Source organism: Simochromis diagramma, unplaced genomic scaffold, assembly GCF_900408965.1.
Source record: "Simochromis diagramma unplaced genomic scaffold, fSimDia1.1 OVJJ01000483.1, whole genome shotgun sequence".
Lineage (NCBI taxonomy): Eukaryota > Metazoa > Chordata > Actinopteri > Cichliformes > Cichlidae > Simochromis > Simochromis diagramma.
The window spans coordinates 6,198,825-6,218,197 of NW_024386835.1; the positions used below are offsets into that span (position 1 = coordinate 6,198,825).

Below are 19,373 nucleotides of genomic sequence, written 5' to 3' on the forward strand. Positions count from 1 at the left end.
TTTAACCTTTGAAATGTCAACCAGCAATAAAGTAGCTCTGGCAAATCCCCCTCTCTTCACCTAGCACCATGGGGCTTAGCTAACCTTTTTCCCACTCCCACTCTTAGCTAAAAGTAAAAATATCCATTGTTGTTCCCTTGTCTCACCTCTCTGCAACCATTTTTATTTTTCTTGGTTAATGCGTCTATTGATCTATAAAAACAGTTGTGCTTTATGTCTTGCCTCCAGCTTCAGTATGCGTCATATGGCACATAATACATGGCTATGACATGCTGCGTTATCAGCAAAGGTCTCTCTTGCTGTATTGTGTTATCAGCTCTAGGTTGACCTCTCCAGATTCTCTGCCATTACAGTCTAATTTGTTCTACGGTGACTGATTTAAGTGTCGTGCCCCGCGGCAAATTTCCAGATGATATCAACACTGATTACAACACTGATGTTATTAAACCAGCCTCTTCCTCATTATGTTATTACTGAGACACTTAATCACTCACACCATATACCTGTGTTTTAGCTCTTATAAATATTATTGATTATGCTTGAATTAACATATGTTTTATTCAAAGATTAAAACAATTACCTGTTTTAATTTCATTCCAAAATGGCATCTTAAACAAAGTAGAAAGGTTGTTAAATAGGAAATAAATCACCCTCTCAATCTGAACTTCTTCTCATTTTCTTTGTTCTTTTCTCCTTTTACTTTTTTCCTCCTGCATTCCTAATTTATTCATCACCTGTCCCCACTCTGTTCTCTTACCAGAATTGTACGGTCCTCAACAACACCGTAATGGTGTGTCTGGCGCCCTCTGTGGCTGGATCTGACAAGGGCTTCTCGGATGTGGGCAGCAGTCCTGATGAGATTGGCTTTGTCATGGATGACGTGCGCTCTTTGCTGGTGGTAAACGAGACTTTTAGCTACCACCCGGACCCTGTGTTTGAACCTCTGAGCCCCACCGGCATGCTGGAGCTGAAGCCCAGCTCACCACTCATACTCAAGGTAAATTGCCTTGTGCTCTTAGCATTGATCTGTTTTGGCCTTGTTCAGCCTGACTTTACTTTACATCCATCACATTCTTTGTCTTTTTATTCTTGACTTTACTCTTGACTTTTTTTTTCTTTTTTTCCACTAAACCCTTTGTCTTCTTTATGCCTCTTTTTGTTCTTGAGTCATTCTAATAATGTTTTCTATCTTGTTTTAGCCTCATCGGTCTCTTCTTGCATCACTTTCTTTGTGCCTATGTCTCCTCTTTCACATAGTTTACCTGGAATGGGTGGAGAAATATGTTATGAATTGAGTTTGTAATTATTTAGTATTAAAGCTTTTTACGAAAGGTTACCCTTTAAAGGTGAGGGATTAATGTGCCCATATCCCAGGACTCGAGGATAAAAGGTTAGTTGAGTGCTGGCATTCACTTGACATACAAGAAAACAGTAACGGCAGATACATGTAGCAGTGTGCTAGTAATATCAAGTATTGTCAACAGTGTTAACAAATCAATCTCTCAAATAGATATTGAAAAAATATAACCAGATGCCTCCCAGTCAGCTTCCAGTGCAGTTGATAAGACACTGATGTGCATTTGAGGTGATTTGCTCCAGACATTTCTGTATAGGCTCTTCCCTTTCGCCTTTTTCTCGCGTTTCTTTCAACACGTCGTTCTTTTACATGTGTCAGCTTTGAGAGATGTGATTTCTCCACCTGCTGTCTCCATTGGGTTTTAGAGACATTTTTTAAAAAAAGAGTTGCTTTTAAGTTGCTTTTCAAAATCAGTTGCAAAGGGAAATAATGTTTATAAAGTGGGCCCATGCATTGCTGTGCCACCTGCGCAGATTTTATACGATAACTTCTAAAGAGAGACTTCATAGACATGTTTACTCTAAGCCATAGAGGCAGCGCGCATTTGAATCCAGAGCGAATTTACCCCTCCCACTTATGCTGCCTTTTGTCATGTCACCTCTCCCCTTGAACTTCAAAGGCTTTCAGGAACGAGGGAGGAAATTATCACGCAATTTCATGGAAAACTAAAACCTTTTTTCTCTCAGCCAATCTGGGTGGAGTTTTAGAATTAAGACTCATGAGTCTCTCCTCTGTAACTTTAAATATCACCATAATGAAATGCTCTGATTGCCTTGCCATGCTCCCGGTTAAAAAAAGAAAAAAAAAAGCTGCAGAAATAAGCTGCAAAGAAACGGCATCCTATTAAATAATTGCAGACAAATTAGAAGTCCATCAAAATTTTCCAGAAATTAATTCCCCCACTTTGGAAAGCATGGAGAGCATGAGGAAGGGTAGGTGAAGATGGCACAGAAGCAAAGCAGAGATTTATTTACTGGACTCAATACTTTTAATGCAACCAACACATTTTTTTTTGAGTCTTTCGACAGCTCGCTGTGATGTAAGCCCTCAGCTGAATCAATGAAAAAACACCACGAGTGTTAGTGTGTTAGATTAAAGGAAAACAGGTTGGGACCTCACAAAAATCACAGTAATAGTCATATTTGCAGACAGTTTAACTCGTGATTTTAGTTGGTTTCTCTGAGAGGTATTATCTGGCAGCATCAGAAGTACTGTTGCTATGGTTACCTACATTTTACAGCACCTTGCACATCGGGCAGTGGATGAACTGTTGACATATACCTCGGAGCCAATCAGAGACAAGTGTTTGTTTTACCGTGGTCATGGCTCCAACTATGTTGCTTTTGTATAGTTTCTCTGTTTATATCAACCACCATAGACTTGACTGTGTGTAAGTAACTTAAGTGTGTCTGTTTCCAGGGTCGTAACCTAATTCCTGCAGCCCCAGGAAATGCTAAGCTGAACTACACAGTGCTGATCGGGGAGACGCCCTGCATTCTCACCCTGTCTGAGAGCCAGCTGCTCTGCGAATGGCCTAATCTGACCGGAGAACACAAAGTCACTGTGAGTGAAACTTCAGGTCTATCTACATTTCTGTAATGTTTTCTGTTTGTGCGCTGTGTCTCTCTCATCCACCCCTGATTTATCACAATCTGAGCAGATCACTGTGTCATTCAGGTTTAAGGGTTTGGCTTTACAAAACCTGAACATCATCTCTCTCTAAGTTATATTGATTCTGTGTTAAATACCTGTTATTTCATCAACCTGCTTCATTTAGGTTTTTTTTTGTAATTCATTCCATTGCTGGTGCATCTGGCTTTCACATTTCTCCTATTTTCCGCTGCAGCCCCTGTTCCCTCTGCTGTTTCCACTGTGCCTATTCATCACCCTTCTTTAATGTCAATCCACTTCCTGCCTTTTTATTCATTCATCTCATTCTTTCTTCCCCACCCATCAGACTTAAATCTCTTCAATTACTCTAGATTTCCTTTACCCATTCATATAGCTGCAAGCAGATGAACACGCGTATCCCTTCTCTTATACGCTGGCAGCATTTGCAACTGTATTTATGTCTTAGAGGCTTTTGATCAGTCTGGTTTTGGCTGGCATCCTCCTTTAGATTTCAATAGTATTGATATTCAATAGAAACCAAAAAATGCCTAGTGGGTGTGATAGGTCTGTCTATTTTTACCCTCCTCTATTTGCTATTTCATAGACTTAAGCCAGTTAAAGATGAAATAAAAGGAGGATAAAGAAGAGGAAAAGAAACCTATCCAAATGTTGTTGGGTTTTTAAATTCCCATTTTCTGTCAGCAAGAACTGTCTTGATGTGTGTGTGTGTGTGTGTGTGTGTGTGTGTGTGTGTGTGTGTGTGTGTGTGTGTGTGTGTGTGTGTGTGTGTGTGTGTGTGTGTGTGTGTGTGTGTGTGTGAGACTAAAGTAAAGCTGTATGTTTTTTTTGCTCATTCCAAAAAAATGTTCCAAAGCACAGATATGACAGACATGTAAAGAGTTTTGGGGGATTTTAGCCTGCCCTTGGCTTTACTTAGCACAACTTACTTTGCCAACATAAAATTTGAAATACATTTTAATTGTATCGTAGGACTAAAATCATCATGTGGGATACATTTGTGATTGTTACAGTTACACAGTGCGAGAGTCATACATAGCTCCTCAAACCTGTAACACAGCTAATTTATTTCTTAGCTGATAAAAAGAAAAGTAGTTTGCAGCATCTCTCTTTCACATACTGTCCCAACCAATCTGCTTTTGTTCTGAGTATGTGTGTGCTGTCTTTCATGCGCCTGCTCTCCAGGCAAAATAGTATACTCCTCTGAATGTGTCTATTTTGTAGGTGCGTGTTGGAGGCTTTGAATACTCACCAGGGACACTGCAGATCTACTCAGACAGCCTTCTCACCCTGCCTGCCATCATTGGTATTGGAGGAGGAGGTGGACTGCTCCTGCTGGTTATCATTGTGGTTTTGATTGCTTATAAGAGGAAGTCGCGGGATGCCGACCGCACTCTAAAGCGATTACAGCTGCAGATGGACAACCTGGAGTCTAGGGTGGCCCTTGAGTGCAAGGAAGGTGAGTCCAAACAAAACCTGTGTGTCAGGGGTGTGATGCTAGCCACTCAAAACGAGAAAACCCACTTTTATTATGTTGGTATTTCCTTGTTTCTTTCTATTTCTCTTCCCACGTACTTCTCTCATCTTTCTTCACAAATAACTCCCATGCCCCCAAATCTCTCCCACACCGCAGCTTACCTAAAAAGCTGAACAACTTCCATTCAGTAGTCCTATCCATTTCTCTCTCCCGCTCTCTATTTCCCCCTCACTCTCACTGCCAACTGTCCCTCCGCTGTTAGGTGGCAGCGGTGTGTGTGTGTGTGTGTGTGTGTGTGTGTGCGCGAGCTTGGGTATTGGTGTGTTTCCAGAGGACTACTTTGATCTGAGCCAGCCACCAGATGTTGGCTCTCCACCCCATGAGAGAGCTGCCTGGCTGGCCTCGCTACCATCCACACTGAGAGGGGGAGGGCTAGATGGAGGTTAGATAGAGACAGGGCACAGAAGTGTGAGATTGTAAGGAAGGGAGTGGTTTGGCAACTGCTGAACCGGGGGGAGAGATGGAGAGAAACTTACACACCAATACATTAGCATATATTCATTTGGCTGGAGACGGCATGGATTGAGTGAGAATCTGCTGATGCTGTTGTGGGTTTGTCTGGCAGGAGAGAGAGAAAAGCAGATGGGGAGAAAGGGAAGGGGAATACTGATAACTCTGATCATTGCAATGCGTTTGAATTTGAGATCACTTCACTTGTTGCATTTCTTTAGTGAATGTCAAATATAGTAGGTATGTCATAAATTTATTGTTACTCATTCCACTGACTTGTTGTGCTTTTATTAAATATAAAAATATAAATTTTCATTCAGAGGTCAGTTGCATTTTTATAGTGTCAAGGGACATTTAATACCACACCTGAATATCTGGATAAAATACATGTGGCCAAGTTGCATTGTGGGTCATGTAGGAGCCAGGTTTTAATGTAAAAAAGGAAAAAAAAATAGATTGGTACACAATAGCTTTATTTATGCTGATTTATGATAATTGATTTACTGTGGCCACAACCTGGGATTATCTGATTAGTTTCCTTGAGTCTTAACTGTCAGTCATCTGTTCAGAGGATGATTTTGTGGTTTGTTTTTTTTCCTTTGCGTGCTATTCCTTCATCTCACCTGATGCTCGCATCTTTACGTCCTGCTCTTTTGCAACTACTTCCTTTTTTTTTTTTTTTTTTTTTTTTTTTGTGTCCCGTTTGGATCTTTAGCCATCAGAATTGTTGTCTTAAGGCCAAGAAAGATGCCAAGCGGATTTATTTTACCAAGTGGATCATCATGGCCTTGCCATATTGGTCCATTTGATTGACCTTTATTATAATTATGAATTTATTTTATTTTCAGTTGCTACAAACGGGACAGACATGACTGGGGGATAGGACAGGGAGAAAGAATGAAAGAAAGAGAGGGAGAGAAAGAAAACCAAAGGGGAGAAGAGACGGTGAGAAGGGGGGGAAGAAAGGAGAGAAAAAAAAAAAAAAAGAGAACAAAACACCTGGGTCACCTGTATGGAGAAAAAAAACAGAAGAGAAAGCAAACAACAAAGAGCAACATAATAAAAAAAAACGGCACCATCACAATAAACTAGCTAGCAGTAGATATCAGTAGATACTAAATAATAAACGATATTGTGCAGCACGCAAGATAGACAGCGCACAATGTGCTTTGAGGCAGCAGCCAAGAAAGCTGTAGTCCGCGTCTGTGAATACCCGTGTGTACACCTGTGTGCATACCTGTGTGGATCAGCATGCTTGCATTCCAAAGGTTTCTCCATGTAACGATCTGCTAGGGAGTGTGGGGAGCCACAGCCCCGTCCTCCAGGGTATGAAGCAGGTATGGAGGAGATCAAAACTCCAGACATCCAGAGGCCCCCAGAACACAAGAGACCAAGAAAGACCAACAGAGGGGCAGCCGCGCCACTGTCCCAGTAAGAGCTGAGGAGAGTCCCAGATGAGGGTTCACTCAGCAGCCGCGGAGCAGAAGCCAGGGGGAGTTGCAGTGACGCGCCCGTGAGCTCCGCTGGCAGCCAGCTGTGCCTGAGTGACCGAGCCCCAGGCCGAGAGGCCGGGGGCACCCCACCTCCGAAGTGGCCCGAGCGAGCCCCAGGCTCCAGGCCCCGATAAGCGGCCGCCAAGGAGTGAGCCGGTGTGTACCCGGACGCCCACCCCCAGACACAAAGAACCACCAACGCACCGACACCTGAGGGAGTCCGCCACTGGGAGGGGAAGTGGTGGTGGGTGGAGATAGGCCTCCAAACCTTGGAGGGCCTGAGATGTCCCCAGAGAGGTGGCGTCTGATACCCAACCTGACATATAGACACAGACATACAGGCACACACAGACACAAACATCCATTCCCACCCTCATGCTCTCATATGCACTTACTCCACACTCAACCAACATGGAGCCAGACATAAAGAGACGCTGTACACACGATCACACTCCCCAAGCGTACTCTACGAACCGGGTCTAGGTACCCTTGCCCCTGGAGGGGGGAACTGCACCCAGACCCAGGTGGTGTTACCCTTTTCCCTGCGGTGGGGAGAGGCAGACCGCCCCGACTCCGCAGCAGCAGGGAGGCCCCACACTCCAGACCGCAGTCGGACGGCCAACTCCTCCTAGCCCCCCCGCTCCAGCAGGCCGCAGAGAACGGGGGTGAGAAGACTCCAAACCTCCCTCCACCCGCTCACTGTAGTGTTGATGCATGTGTGTTCTAAGGTGCAATTAAAACCCAGGAGGGCATGGAGCTACCTGCCAGAGAGCAGGTAGCTCCATGCCCTCCTTTGCAACTACTTCCAATCACACAGACCTAAACTCACATTGCAGGTCATACTGTGATTGGCTGGGGTGTGTAGAAGTGAGTCCATGTGCCCTGACCCCGTCTGTCCCTCTCTGTCAGTACTGTCTGGAAGACAAGAGGGTAGATTTGGAGTGGGAGGAGAGTGAGGGAGATAAATATGGCAAATAAGTCATGGGAGTAGATGGGAGGCAGAAGAAGAAGAAATGGACAGGAAGATTATGCAAGGGGTGGGAAAATGAAGAGAAAAGAAATATCGGAGAACAAATTTCAAAATGGAGAGAGTGTGTGCTTGGATGGGAAGATGGAGGATGCTAGATAAATATGTAGTGGCAGACGGAGCTGGGTGGACAAATAAGAGGACAACATGGAGAGAAGGGACTATTTGAGATGAATAAGGAATGATGGAAATAAAGTCCTTCTATCAAGAAAGGCTTAGCCAGGAGACCAACTAAAACATTATAGGCTTGCAAAGAGAGTTGTGTAGAATAATGCTGAGAGGTGGAGAAGGAAACTAAAAGGATAAATGAGAGAAAGATGGAAGGATGTAGTTAAGAGGAGGTAACCATAAGGGGGAGAAAGGTGACCTCTAAGATGTCACTTTGAAAGGAGGAAGGGAGGGAGAAAAGAGATTAGAAGAGAGGGACAGGGTGACACAAGCCATCTGTTAGTCTGGGCTTTGCTTCGTTATTTGTTTGAGTTGTGTTTCCATGTGTTAGTGTATTTTGGATGATGCTATATGGCGCACACACACACAGAGCTGTGCTAATAGAACCATATAGCTGTATATTTTCTACCTCAAGGGAGTTTTATGTTTATAAAATAGATTTGGGGCAGTCCACCAAAACCATTAGCTGTATACACTATTGTATGTGATGTGTGAGAGAATGGATTTGATCCCATATTTTCCCTCTAGATGTGGCTCGTGAAGCCAGTGGAGTATACAGAATGGGGTCAGAACACACACTTTGTGGGAATGGAAAAAGTGTGAAAACATTGACATGTGCGTTCACATAAATCATCTGGGCACAAGGTTATGTGTTCAGCTGTGGGGTACAACAGAAAAACTGTGTGTGTGTGGGTGTGTGCGGGAATACAAGCATGAGAGGTGGCGGTGTATAATGTGTGTGTACTCACAGGCTTGCCATGTGTGCAACTGCATCCTGAACTCCCCTCCAGCCACTGAGCAGCTCCAGAATACTTTCTCTATCAGCCATCTCTCCCTCTCTCTTTCTTTGCACTCTTAGCACAGAGTGATCCCATAAGGCTGCTTTTCACTGCTGCTCTTTGAGACACCTCCACCTTCTCTTCATATCATCCATGTTCCTTTTTTCTGTTCCTCCTCAGGAATGTTTCCAAACATCAGACTGATGGCATGACAAGCCAAGATCTTAAGTGTGATTATTTTGAAAACTATGATTCTCTTTTCTGCATGTTTTTTTCCCCAATTTCTGACTATTTAAAAATACAAATTGAAAGTATTTAACATAGTAATAAACACCTTTAAATCTTTAATGCCCAGCTTTACCCCTTAGTAGTTTTTTTTTTTTTTTTTAAGGATTTTTATCCCATTCGACCCCATCCAGTACTTAATAAATACCAATCGGAATGTCTCAGTTTTCCAGGAAAATGCTTCCGCAATGTTTTTGCAGATGAACAGATGTATTTTACATCTATTAAGCAGTGGTTGTTTTGGGATATATAAGAAAGAAGTGTGACAAGTCATAGTCATTAAGTGTGTTTAAATGAGCCCTTTGTGTTGTGCTAGTGCTGACAATGCTAAACACTGCACAGAGCACCACTTCCAACCAAATGTGTCATCAAAATCAACTAAACAGTCTTGTATATTGCAGTCTGCTCTTTATTTCATCTTGAGAAATGTGTCTCTCTTTTGGAACTTAAAATACATTTGTAAGCATTTCCCGTTTCTTTTCTCAGCCTTTGCAGAATTGCAGACGGACATCCATGAGCTCACTCAGGAGCTGGATGGAGCAGGAATCCCCTTCCTGGACTACCGCACCTATGCCATGAGGGTCCTCTTTCCTGGGATTGAGGACCACCCTGTTCTCAAGGAGATGGAGGTACGGGTCAGTAGAGAGCACCCTGCACACACACAAACACAGGATGAGGGAACGTTTCATAGATTTCATGTAGGTGAGATTTGAAAATCATGTTAGAGGTAGGCAATCTGAATCCAAACCTTCTAAAACTGCATCTTAGTCCAAGATATCAGACAGAAGGGTTCAAGTCCAAATGAAAATAAAACGTGTGTATAAGTAACTCTCAGGACAAACTCTAGTTTTGTGGCTGTTTTGAGGGGCAATGTCTGAGCTCCACTAAGACGCCGCACAAGTGATAGATTGCCTCTACAGTACTGAGCCTGTTTGAGGCTCCTGAAAAAGCAGTGTTCACATGTTCAATAAAACACACTCTGCTCTACTATTGTTCGTTTCTCAAGAGGGAACACTCTATTACTAACATGAACTCAAACGCTGTGGACACTGTAATGCAAGATGCACCTGTACCACTGTCATTTCTCTGTACATTACAGTATCACGCACGCATTTACCTGGAAAATGCATGCGTGGTGCACTGACATGCACATAAGGTTATGACTACAGAGACAAGCTTTAGAGGAATTCACTATCTGCTTGTGCTATCAACTGTATTCCAAAGGGATAGTGTAGCGCAACATTGGATTTTCATTTGGATGGCCCAGGCAATCACAAGCCACAATAGTGCGCTAGCAGGCAGATCAATTTCTTATTACTGCCTAAAGCTCACATTCTTACTTCAAGCCTCACTTTCTTTACCTGAGAAGGGGAGGCCTGCCAGTTACGTTGAGAGGAGAAGAGGGAAAAGGGATGACAGTGAGGGTTGTAGGATAGAGAGAACTGGTTCAACAGTAGGCAGGTTTTCAAAGCTGCAATGTGCCATTTCCTACATGCATGTGGAAAATATAAGAGTATTGACATGATTATGCATGGACAGAAAATAGAGCACATGTGGCTCTTTATTCATGTCATTTGATAAATCCTGTTTTAAAACATACTCATGAATCCATTGCACAGCTATAACTCACAACCAGCTCATCATATTTTCAATCTTTTCATGTCCCTTTATCTAATTTTCCCCTATATCGCTATCTTTGATCTTTCTTTACTCTCTTTTCTACCAACCTTCTACCTTCCCTTTCCTTCTTCGTTGTCTTCTTCTCCTCTGTGAACTGTATGCTTCCTTAAAACTACCATGATCACCTCCATTCACTTTATCTTCTCCTTGTCCAACAATTGACTGCCTCTTTTTTTCTTTATTCAACACTCCTTCTTCTCCCAATTCTCCTTCCCCTTCATCACCTCCGTCCCCTTCTCCTTCAGGTACCCGCCAATGTGGAGAAGGCCCTGACGTTGTTTGGCCAGCTACTCACCAAAAAGCACTTTCTGTTGACCTTCATTCGCACATTGGAAGCACAGAGGTCCTTCTCTATGCGAGACAGGGGCAACGTGGCCTCCCTCATCATGACAGCACTGCAAGGAGAGATGGAGTATGCCACCGGTGTCCTCAAACAGCTCCTGTCTGACCTCATTGACAAAAACCTGGAAAGCAAGAACCACCCAAAGCTCTTACTCAGGAGGTACAAAAAGCAGGAAATAAGACTGGGAGGGAAAGGGCTAAAACCTGGCTTTGGGGAAAAAACATGCCACACGTGCACCAGTTAGTTGCAGGTTCGGGTTTGAGGAAATGCATTTGTGTGTGTGTGTTTTCAGGTATTTTTCCTTTTTATTATATTCGCTGTGTTGGGATGTTCTTGACAGGAAGCACCCTAACAAAAAAACCCTGACTAATTATATTAAATTCAACAAAAAATAAGGGAAAAAAGTGGTGTTAATTTTTCATTTCGTCATGTCAGTGCTGCTGCACATTCAAATAATCCACGTAATTAGACCCGTCATAGCATTAAAAAGGGAAGAGGAGAACATGAACATATATTCTTTGTCAGAGTATCGAGTGATGTATTTTTTTCAGTTTGCGGCTGAAGTTATGAGGGAGGAAGGCAGGGGACAGTGACTGCAGCTTTTAGAGGCCTGTGTGACGTTACCTCCTCTCTATTTCTCAACCCTGTCCCTGTCAGAGAGGATTACACCCCTGAGCACACATACAGTCCCACTGGAGCCACAGTCAGACATACTGCTCTCTCATTTCTCACAAACACACAGAGAAAGATGAAGAGGGGGGGAAAGTACAAGAGATTCAGGGGATGCAAAGAGGGAGAGGAGGATTTACAAGAGTTGGTGTGAAGAGTAAAGAGAGAAGGATTTGGTAGGGAAAGGGGAAAGTAAGAAACGGGGGAAGGCAAAAATGAGATGTGAAAAGGGAAACGGTAGCGAGATAAAAGTGGCTGAAGTAAAAGAAGGTAGTGAAATAGTGATTGACAGAAAAAGAGGGCAAGTGGCTGGAGGGAGACTTGAGCTACAAGGAAATTGATGAAGGGTGAAACATATAGAGGAGAGATGGTAAAGAGGGAGAAAGAACAGGGTAGGGTAGTACAGAGCAGATAGGCAGAGGGAGAAAAGAGAAGGAAAATGAGCTACTGCTGACAGCCGAGCAGAAAAGGATACACATATTTAAGGAAAGACACAATTAGAGAAATGGCCTGTCTCCAAATAAATTGGAATTAGACATTAAATGATAAAAAAAAGTTACATTTTTTTTCTTCTCCTATTCCTCAGAGAGATATTTAATTAAAAATCTAATCAAATAAATGACTCTCAGCCAGCGTGCCTGTGTGAAGTCTTTTCCAATCCCCTCTTGGGGCGTATGGTCACAACACGCTGTCCCTGTTAACTACACTTGCCTCAGGAGTCGGTGTTAATAAGCTCTGCAATTGTTGCACATGGTTCACCCTGTTTAGGACTTTTTAGTCAATAGATAGATGTAAAAGTCCTCTCCCATGGGGATCTCCACCTCCTTTGATGAAATTATACTTTTGCATTGGGTGCAGTTGTTTTGTATACTGTGCGTTGAGATTCATTGTCTGTGTGCAGCTGGCAAAAACACAAATACGTCATCGCTTATTCCCGTACGACGTGTTCAAAAATGATGTTCAGGGGCATAGATTAGAAGTTACCAGTGGACGTCACGTGCTCAGAAACAGGGTTTGTCCCGGTTTATTCACTCGTTATGTTTTCTGTACCTGCGTTCTCCGCTGCCTCATCATTCATTCTCTATTTTGCTGACAGCCATGAAAAAGAAAAAATGCTCTGCATCCATTCAATAAATCCAACAGTCAAACAGGAAGGTTTGAGGAAGCGTAGGAGTACGTGTCTCATTTGTGCTACAGGCCTTTATTGGTTTTTACTACTACATTGGCCTAGTTTCCAGAGTTTCCTCTTTTCTGTCTTACTATTTATTGGGCATGAAAATTTTTTAGCATAATGTAGCTGTCTTCACATTTCACCCATGGCGCCGTCCTAATGACCGAACGACTATAATTTGCGATAAGTATTGGAACGTGGCCCAGTTAGATAACCTAGTAACACAGGTGTACCCCACGTCTATATAAGAGAAAACAAGTGTTTCTAATGTGAAAAGCATGAAAGTGTGGCGGTAACACAGAGGAAGATTTTTTTTTTTTTTTTTTGCCCTCCTGTTTCCACCCACATACCTAGAGTGCCGGTGTCCCTCTCAGGTATTTAACAAATTAGACACAATAAGTCATTTAATTGCTCGGTTTTCATTTCATACACTTGTTGCTCACGTGTTTGCTTGACACATGCACGTGCGGAGGTTCCCCTCATTACATGGCAGGTTTGTGATTAACGAGAGAAGTTAGCGAGTTATACTAATTGCTGTATTTTTAATGAAGATTAGTGGGTTTGCCTAGAGGTAGTGTGAAGAGGGGATGGAGCAATGTAAGAAACTGAAGGATTTGCTTTCTTACATCATCTTTTTCTTTGGTTGTCTGAAGATTAACTGCATGAAGACTGATAATGTCATGTAGTGTCTTTGACATGCAAGCGTGTTTCAAATGTTTTTTTTTTTTTTTACCATAGATTATAACCAGGCAGTCTAAGGTGCCAAAACCTCCTCATACAGAGACTTTACGCTCCACTTGTGGCACATACTTTGTCTTTTATTTCCAGTTCACCCTCACCCATTACCCTCTCCTTTCTCTCTCCCATTTTCTTTCATCGGTCTCCCAGGACTGAGTCGGTTGCTGAGAAGATGCTCACCAACTGGTTCACCTTCCTGCTTTACAAGTTCCTCAAGGTAAAACTGTCCCAGAGGCACACACAATTGCAGAAGCAACAGCATCACCACTGGTGTTTGAGAATTGAAAAATGTCTCGCTAACAAGCGCACACATTCACAGCTGCAGCATTAGATAAGGCAGAGGCAGCAGGGTTCCTATTCCTTACCTCTGCCTTTCATGTGGTAAATTCTTCTTTCTACCAGTTGAGGGATCTGCAGAGTCTGAAGCACTGTTCAGACACAGCTGGCCATGTTGGTTTGATCACCGTAGACTGTCGCACTAACCTGTCCTTTCTTTGTCCCAAGCTTGATTCTTTTAGAGCCAGGAAAGTGTCTGTGCGTGTATGCATGGCTGTGTGTCTGGATGGCTCTTCAGACAGTTGGGGCTTATCAAAACAGGAAGCCACACATCTTACACAATTGCATTCTCTTATTTCTCTTCTGTCTGTCTTTTTGAAATCCTCTCTCTGATTTCATATCACAGGGACTCACTATAGCTTAAAATGTGATAAATTCTTGCTTCCACACACACATTCTCAGCTTTCAAACATTGCTGCAGCTAATCAGTTAGCAGCGGGGCCTTAAACCCCCGCCAGGGCAGGCATTCTGGTGGACAAGAAACCAGCCAAGCCCTCAGGGATCCCAGTTAGCATCTGTGTATGCGAGTGTGTCCGTTCTGGTTGTGCACGCATGTGTGTCTTGGCTCCAAATTAGAGACTGGATGGCGAGAGTGTGGTTCAGTAAAAGGGGAGTGGGTTATCAGAAAAGCTGTTAGGGATTTTTTCAGCAGCTGTGTTTATGAACTTTAGTGGAGACGAAAATAACAGAGAAACAATTAAAAAAAAAAAAAAAGCAAAAACACGGAAGATTGTGGAAAGAAAATGGTTAAAAAGAGGGCAGAGGTGTTTTTGGAGGGTTTAAAGGGCGTGTAGGGAAATATGGGTGGGGGGATGAGTACTGAAGTAAAGAGTTTCTGTAGCTAGCAGCAAGATTAAGCCTCGCTTTCATCCAGCCTTTGCAGTTCAATGCCTTTCTTTCTCCTATGTTTTTGGGAGTAACATGAAAGAAAGGCCTGGAACAATTTCAGAGTTCAGCCAGGTGTAAATAGAGAATGGGTAAAGGTCAAGTACCTGTTCAAAGAGATGGAGCTTTAACCTACCAAATGAACAAGAGATAGGAAAACAAATCCTTTTATCCATTACCCTATTCTAAGCATTCACTTGTCCTCTGTTGCACCAGCTTGTGTGGGATCACATGGTCACTTTATTCTGCTTTAGAGAGAATTTTAGACGGATTATAAAATGTGAATGCTTTAGATTAGATTAATTCAATGAACAAATGGCATATATTATAATTAATTTAACAGGACACTGAAGTCAAAAACACTGTAGCGCAGCAAAATGTCTGCACGACACAATGCTTTTAGAAACGTATAGCATCAGTGCTGCTTTTCCTCACTGGCACCATTTGAAGGAGACAGAAGGACTGAGACGCAGCGCAGAGCTGGTTTGTATGCTGCTAGACAGAGAGGACGTCTGCCAGTGTGCTGTGTTTTCACCATAGGAGGCAGGCAGTGCTAGATTATCCCACAGAGTTCATCTGACAGCTCACCAAGATGACTGACTGGCGTTGATGCATGAACATGTCCAATGAAGCTCGGAGGGCAGCACTTGCAATATTCGGCTTTGCCTCAAGGCACAAAGCTGCAGACAGAAAATGTGAATCACTGGTTAAAAAGCACTAATGTGAACATTATCACACCATGAACGCTTTTAAATATACACACACACACACACACACACACACACATATATATATATATATATATATATATATATATATATCCTCATTTCACATTTACGTCATCAGTTTTGTCTGCAGCGATAAACATGTACTCGACAAATTGCTTGCTGAGATCAGAGATTTGCACAGCATTGCAACACTAAGTTATTCTAAACAAGCAATGATTAAGATAGATTATCTAAACCAGTAATTCTCAGTCTTTCTGACCTCCTGAGCTGCAAGTAATTAAATCATAATTTAATGCTTTTTCATCAGCGCACCTAATTTGGCGGTCATAAAATATAAATGTATCCCAATTACTTAAAATCAACACTGTGCAGTGTTAAAATATTAACAAGAAGTCAGGAAAGACGGCACATGACACCTGTAAGGAGAAAATACAAAGCCATACAAACAGGCAGTGCTTAGTTTGCAGGCCTGCTGAACAAGTGAATGGAAAAGAGGGGAAACAGAAACGGAGTGTGAAGAAAAGAGAGACAGGGAACCCAACATCCCAGTGCTTGTTGCCCATTTGACACGTCTCACACACCAAAGTGCTTCTCCCAGCGTTTTTCACCCCTCAGTCGTTAACCTTCTATTAACTTCTCCATCAATTGCCACTCACTCACACTCACACTTTCTATAATTTCTCTCCTCCTTGCTCACTCACTTGCTCACACACACAAATAGAGGCTTTTTTTTTTCTTCCTGAGGAAGAGACACAGGGGACAGGCTGGAGGTTGTGTCAGGGGAGGAAAAAAGGGTTTTTGTGTTGTTCTGTTTTTAGCGTGCTGTTAGCCAACACAAGCCCTGGCCTTGTCCTTTACTGCTTCGCCTGTGGTTGTCTTAAAGAAGATTAGAAATATAATTGAAGAGTTGCTCTGAAAAGCTATGCACTTTTTGCTGCTGTGTTTTTGTTTGGTAAGTTCTTGAACAGTTCAATGTTCAGTTTTCACTTTGTACAGTATGTCTTTCTCTCCTTTTCTTCATATAACCTTTTGTCACTTTTCCTTGATACCTGTCTCTTCCTACTTCATAATACAACTGCGTGTCTCACTTTTTGAAGGAATGTGCCGGGGAACCTCTCTTCATGCTGTACTGTGCCATGAAGCAGCAAATGGAAAAGGGGCCAATAGATGCAATCACAGGAGAAGCCCGCTACTCTTTGAGCGAGGATAAACTCATCAGACAGCAAATTGACTACAAGACTTTGGTCAGTACTCAAAAACATACTTTCTGGACTCGGACGCATTTGTTTCTGAACAAGGTTGTAAAGCAGATGGATGCTTACAACTAAAACAGCGCAATGATGCAGAGCTGATATTTGTCCAGTAATTTTGGAAAATATTCTTTTATCAAAACAGGATCCAACCTGCTAAATCATTATTATGCCTGTATCAATAGGAATAAAAAGCTAGCTGTGCACCCCTTCTGCTCTTTAACACTGATTCTGAGGTGCCATATGAAGTGTTTCTTTGCAGGTCAAACACAACCACAGGGTCATGCTCTAACACATCAATAGTTATTACTTCCAGTCTGTGCTGACCCTCTGGTCTAAATGTAACCTGTGCTCTTTCCCTTCCGCCCTTTGCATTTGTAGACGCTGCACTGTGTGAACCCGGAGAATGAAAATGCTCCAGAGGTGACAGTGAAGAGCCTGAACTGTGACACAGTGACACAGGTGAAGGAAAAGCTGCTGGATGCTGTGTACAAAGGGACGCCTTATTCCCAGAGACCGAAGGCCTCAGATATGGACCTTGGTAAGGAGCTGGAAAAAATGAACAACATACAAATATCAAATCACACGGAGAGTCATAACACACAGCTGCCCTGCTATGGGAGATAAAGAGGGAATTGCTTCAAGAGCTCTCTGACACAGAAGGGAGGGACTTCTGACAGGAGTGGGAATTCTGATCCTAAAAAACATCTAGTAATGTGTTTAAAAGTCCATAAAACTGCACTACACTCACTCTGAATTTGATCTAATTACAGTAGATAAAGTCGTAGAAACCTGATTTGCTGTTTGGAAGTTTAAGTTTATGATGAGAATTGATTGGTGTGCCTAAAAGGGGCACTGACTCTGTGTATGCTATGTCTGTCTTGAAAGATTCTTATTCCCTTTCTATTAAACATTACAACCTTACTTAGCACTCCTGTGTGTGTCTGACAGAATGGCGGCAGGGCAGGATGGCTCGTATCATCCTTCAGGATGAAGATGTCACCACTAAGATCGACAATGACTGGAAGAGACTCAACACCCTAGCTCACTACCAGGTAACCAGCTTCTTAATACAGCACAGAATCCCTTGAGGCTATGCTGAAGAAAAACCTCTTTGCTTCTTATTGATGGCATATTTATGGATTCTTAGGTTACTTATGAAAATGAAAAATCCAGAAATAAATTCCATGCGAGCACTGTGAAAGTTTCTTTGGCTGGACAATAATCTTGCTGCTGGTTGAATGTCTGCTTCAGGTGACAGATGGCTCAGTGATTGCCCTGGTACCCAAACAGAACTCGGCCTACAACATCTCCAACTCCTCCACATTCACCAAATCCCTCAGCAGATACGGTACGAAAGAAGGTGTGTGTGTATTGTATGTGTGGAATTATAAAAATTCTGACTTGTTAATTTTATTTATTTATTTATTTGCAAAACTCGGGGTGTTGTTCATAGAAAGAACCTTTAAAAACATCATTCAGAACCTTTCACATGTTAATTTGGCATCTGTCTCATCTACATTAGCAAATTAGCTCAGTGCTTTTCACACCTGTTTACATGACCTGGGACTTGGTTCAAACTGTTCCACAAATACTGGTTTCAATTTACATACTTTGGCCCCTGGAAGCCATTAAATATGATATTGCTAATCAAGTATTTGTGCCCTTATCAGTAATATAGTAAATTTCTCCACACAGTGTTTTAAGTGAGTTCAAAACCTTTGAAAGAGTTTCGTGTCAGTTCTCCTCTCTGCTGTAGAGGAGTGGATAGTAGTTTTATTATTACTCACTTACTCCACAGTTCTGTCCACTGATGTTCTTCATATCTTATGTGATAAATTATTACAGGTGTACTATTAGTTCACATGAAAGTCTAACAGACATAAAACTGATGTCTTTCATTTAGCCTAAAGAGGCAGATCAGGAAAATAGAGCTGTTTTTCATCTGGTTATATTAGCTCACTTAAACTACTTGTTCTTGTGTTTGCCTTCCTTCGTCTAAGTAAAGTTGCCTGTGGGGTGGGGGGGGACGTCTAAGCGCTGCCTCTGAGCATGACCACACCATGTGTCAAACCTCAGCTCAGGAGTACTTTTATGTCACAGACAGCTACCTGAAGCTTCCCTTGTATACATGATTTTGCAGAAGACTGTTGAATGGTCCCTTAACCTCAAACATCTGTTCAAACAAATGCTTGGCCTTCTTGGGGGCATACATGGAAAACAACAGCGTAGCTAAACACAGTATAGCGGTGGTGCACTGAAGTTGTTGCAAAGGAATCAGAAATCTTGAAAGTTTCTTACATGTGTGAAATCAAAGAGTCACATGGAAAACAGCATATTTTAGATACATTTTTAAGCTAACAAAATGTCAGAGCTGTCAAAATGTCATATTTGTAATAACAGGTTTAATGTTGTGAAGTAGATCTCAGTTCCTCACGACATTTTTCCCCCGTCCCCCCCTCTCTTCTACCTTTATAACTGTACAGAGTAACTCTACTCCAGAGCCCTGCCACTCTGGCATACACATAATACTCACTAACACCCCCATCATATTTGCTCCGAGCTTACCTGGTTCACATTCTGTCCTGACAATTTCAAACCCCTCAGTCCTTTGCTGCTTTGTCACGCAGCTGACAAGCATTCAAAGTGGAAGCGTAATACTCTGTGTCACAGATATGACATCAATGTCCGACAAAAGGAGAGAGGGGGCAGGTGAGAGAGTGACAGATGAATTTATTTTGCAGTGAAAGAGTGACATGTAAGTAGAAAAAGCTGTCACATTTCAATAGTGCTTTTAACTTCAGTCAGATTTTGCCGTCTTCAGCTATGCCAGATATTTCATTTGTGT

At 42.4% G+C, this 19,373-nt stretch overlaps 1 protein-coding gene across 6 annotated transcripts in view; it reads left to right on the top strand.

The window, feature by feature from the left end:
- LOC120731783 (plexin-A1-like) overlaps positions 1-19,373 on the top strand; it is a 190,683-nt gene that overhangs the window by 162,526 nt on the left and 8,784 nt on the right. For 3 of the 6 annotated variants that reach the window (XM_040029020.1, XM_040029019.1, XM_040029018.1), the window contains exons 18-27: positions 761-997; positions 2,777-2,920; positions 4,211-4,445; positions 9,212-9,360; positions 10,651-10,907; positions 13,477-13,543; positions 16,373-16,519; positions 16,907-17,066; positions 17,477-17,580; positions 17,780-17,888. In XM_040029020.1, coding sequence (XP_039884954.1) covers positions 761-997; positions 2,777-2,920; positions 4,211-4,445; positions 9,212-9,360; positions 10,651-10,907; positions 13,477-13,543; positions 16,373-16,519; positions 16,907-17,066; positions 17,477-17,580; positions 17,780-17,888 — 1,609 coding nt within the window. The remainder of the gene's footprint in view (positions 1-760; positions 998-2,776; positions 2,921-4,210; positions 4,446-9,211; positions 9,361-10,650; positions 10,908-13,476; positions 13,544-16,372; positions 16,520-16,906; positions 17,067-17,476; positions 17,581-17,779; positions 17,889-19,373) is intronic. The other 3 variants (XM_040029023.1, XM_040029021.1, XM_040029024.1) reach the window with 3 other exon arrangements.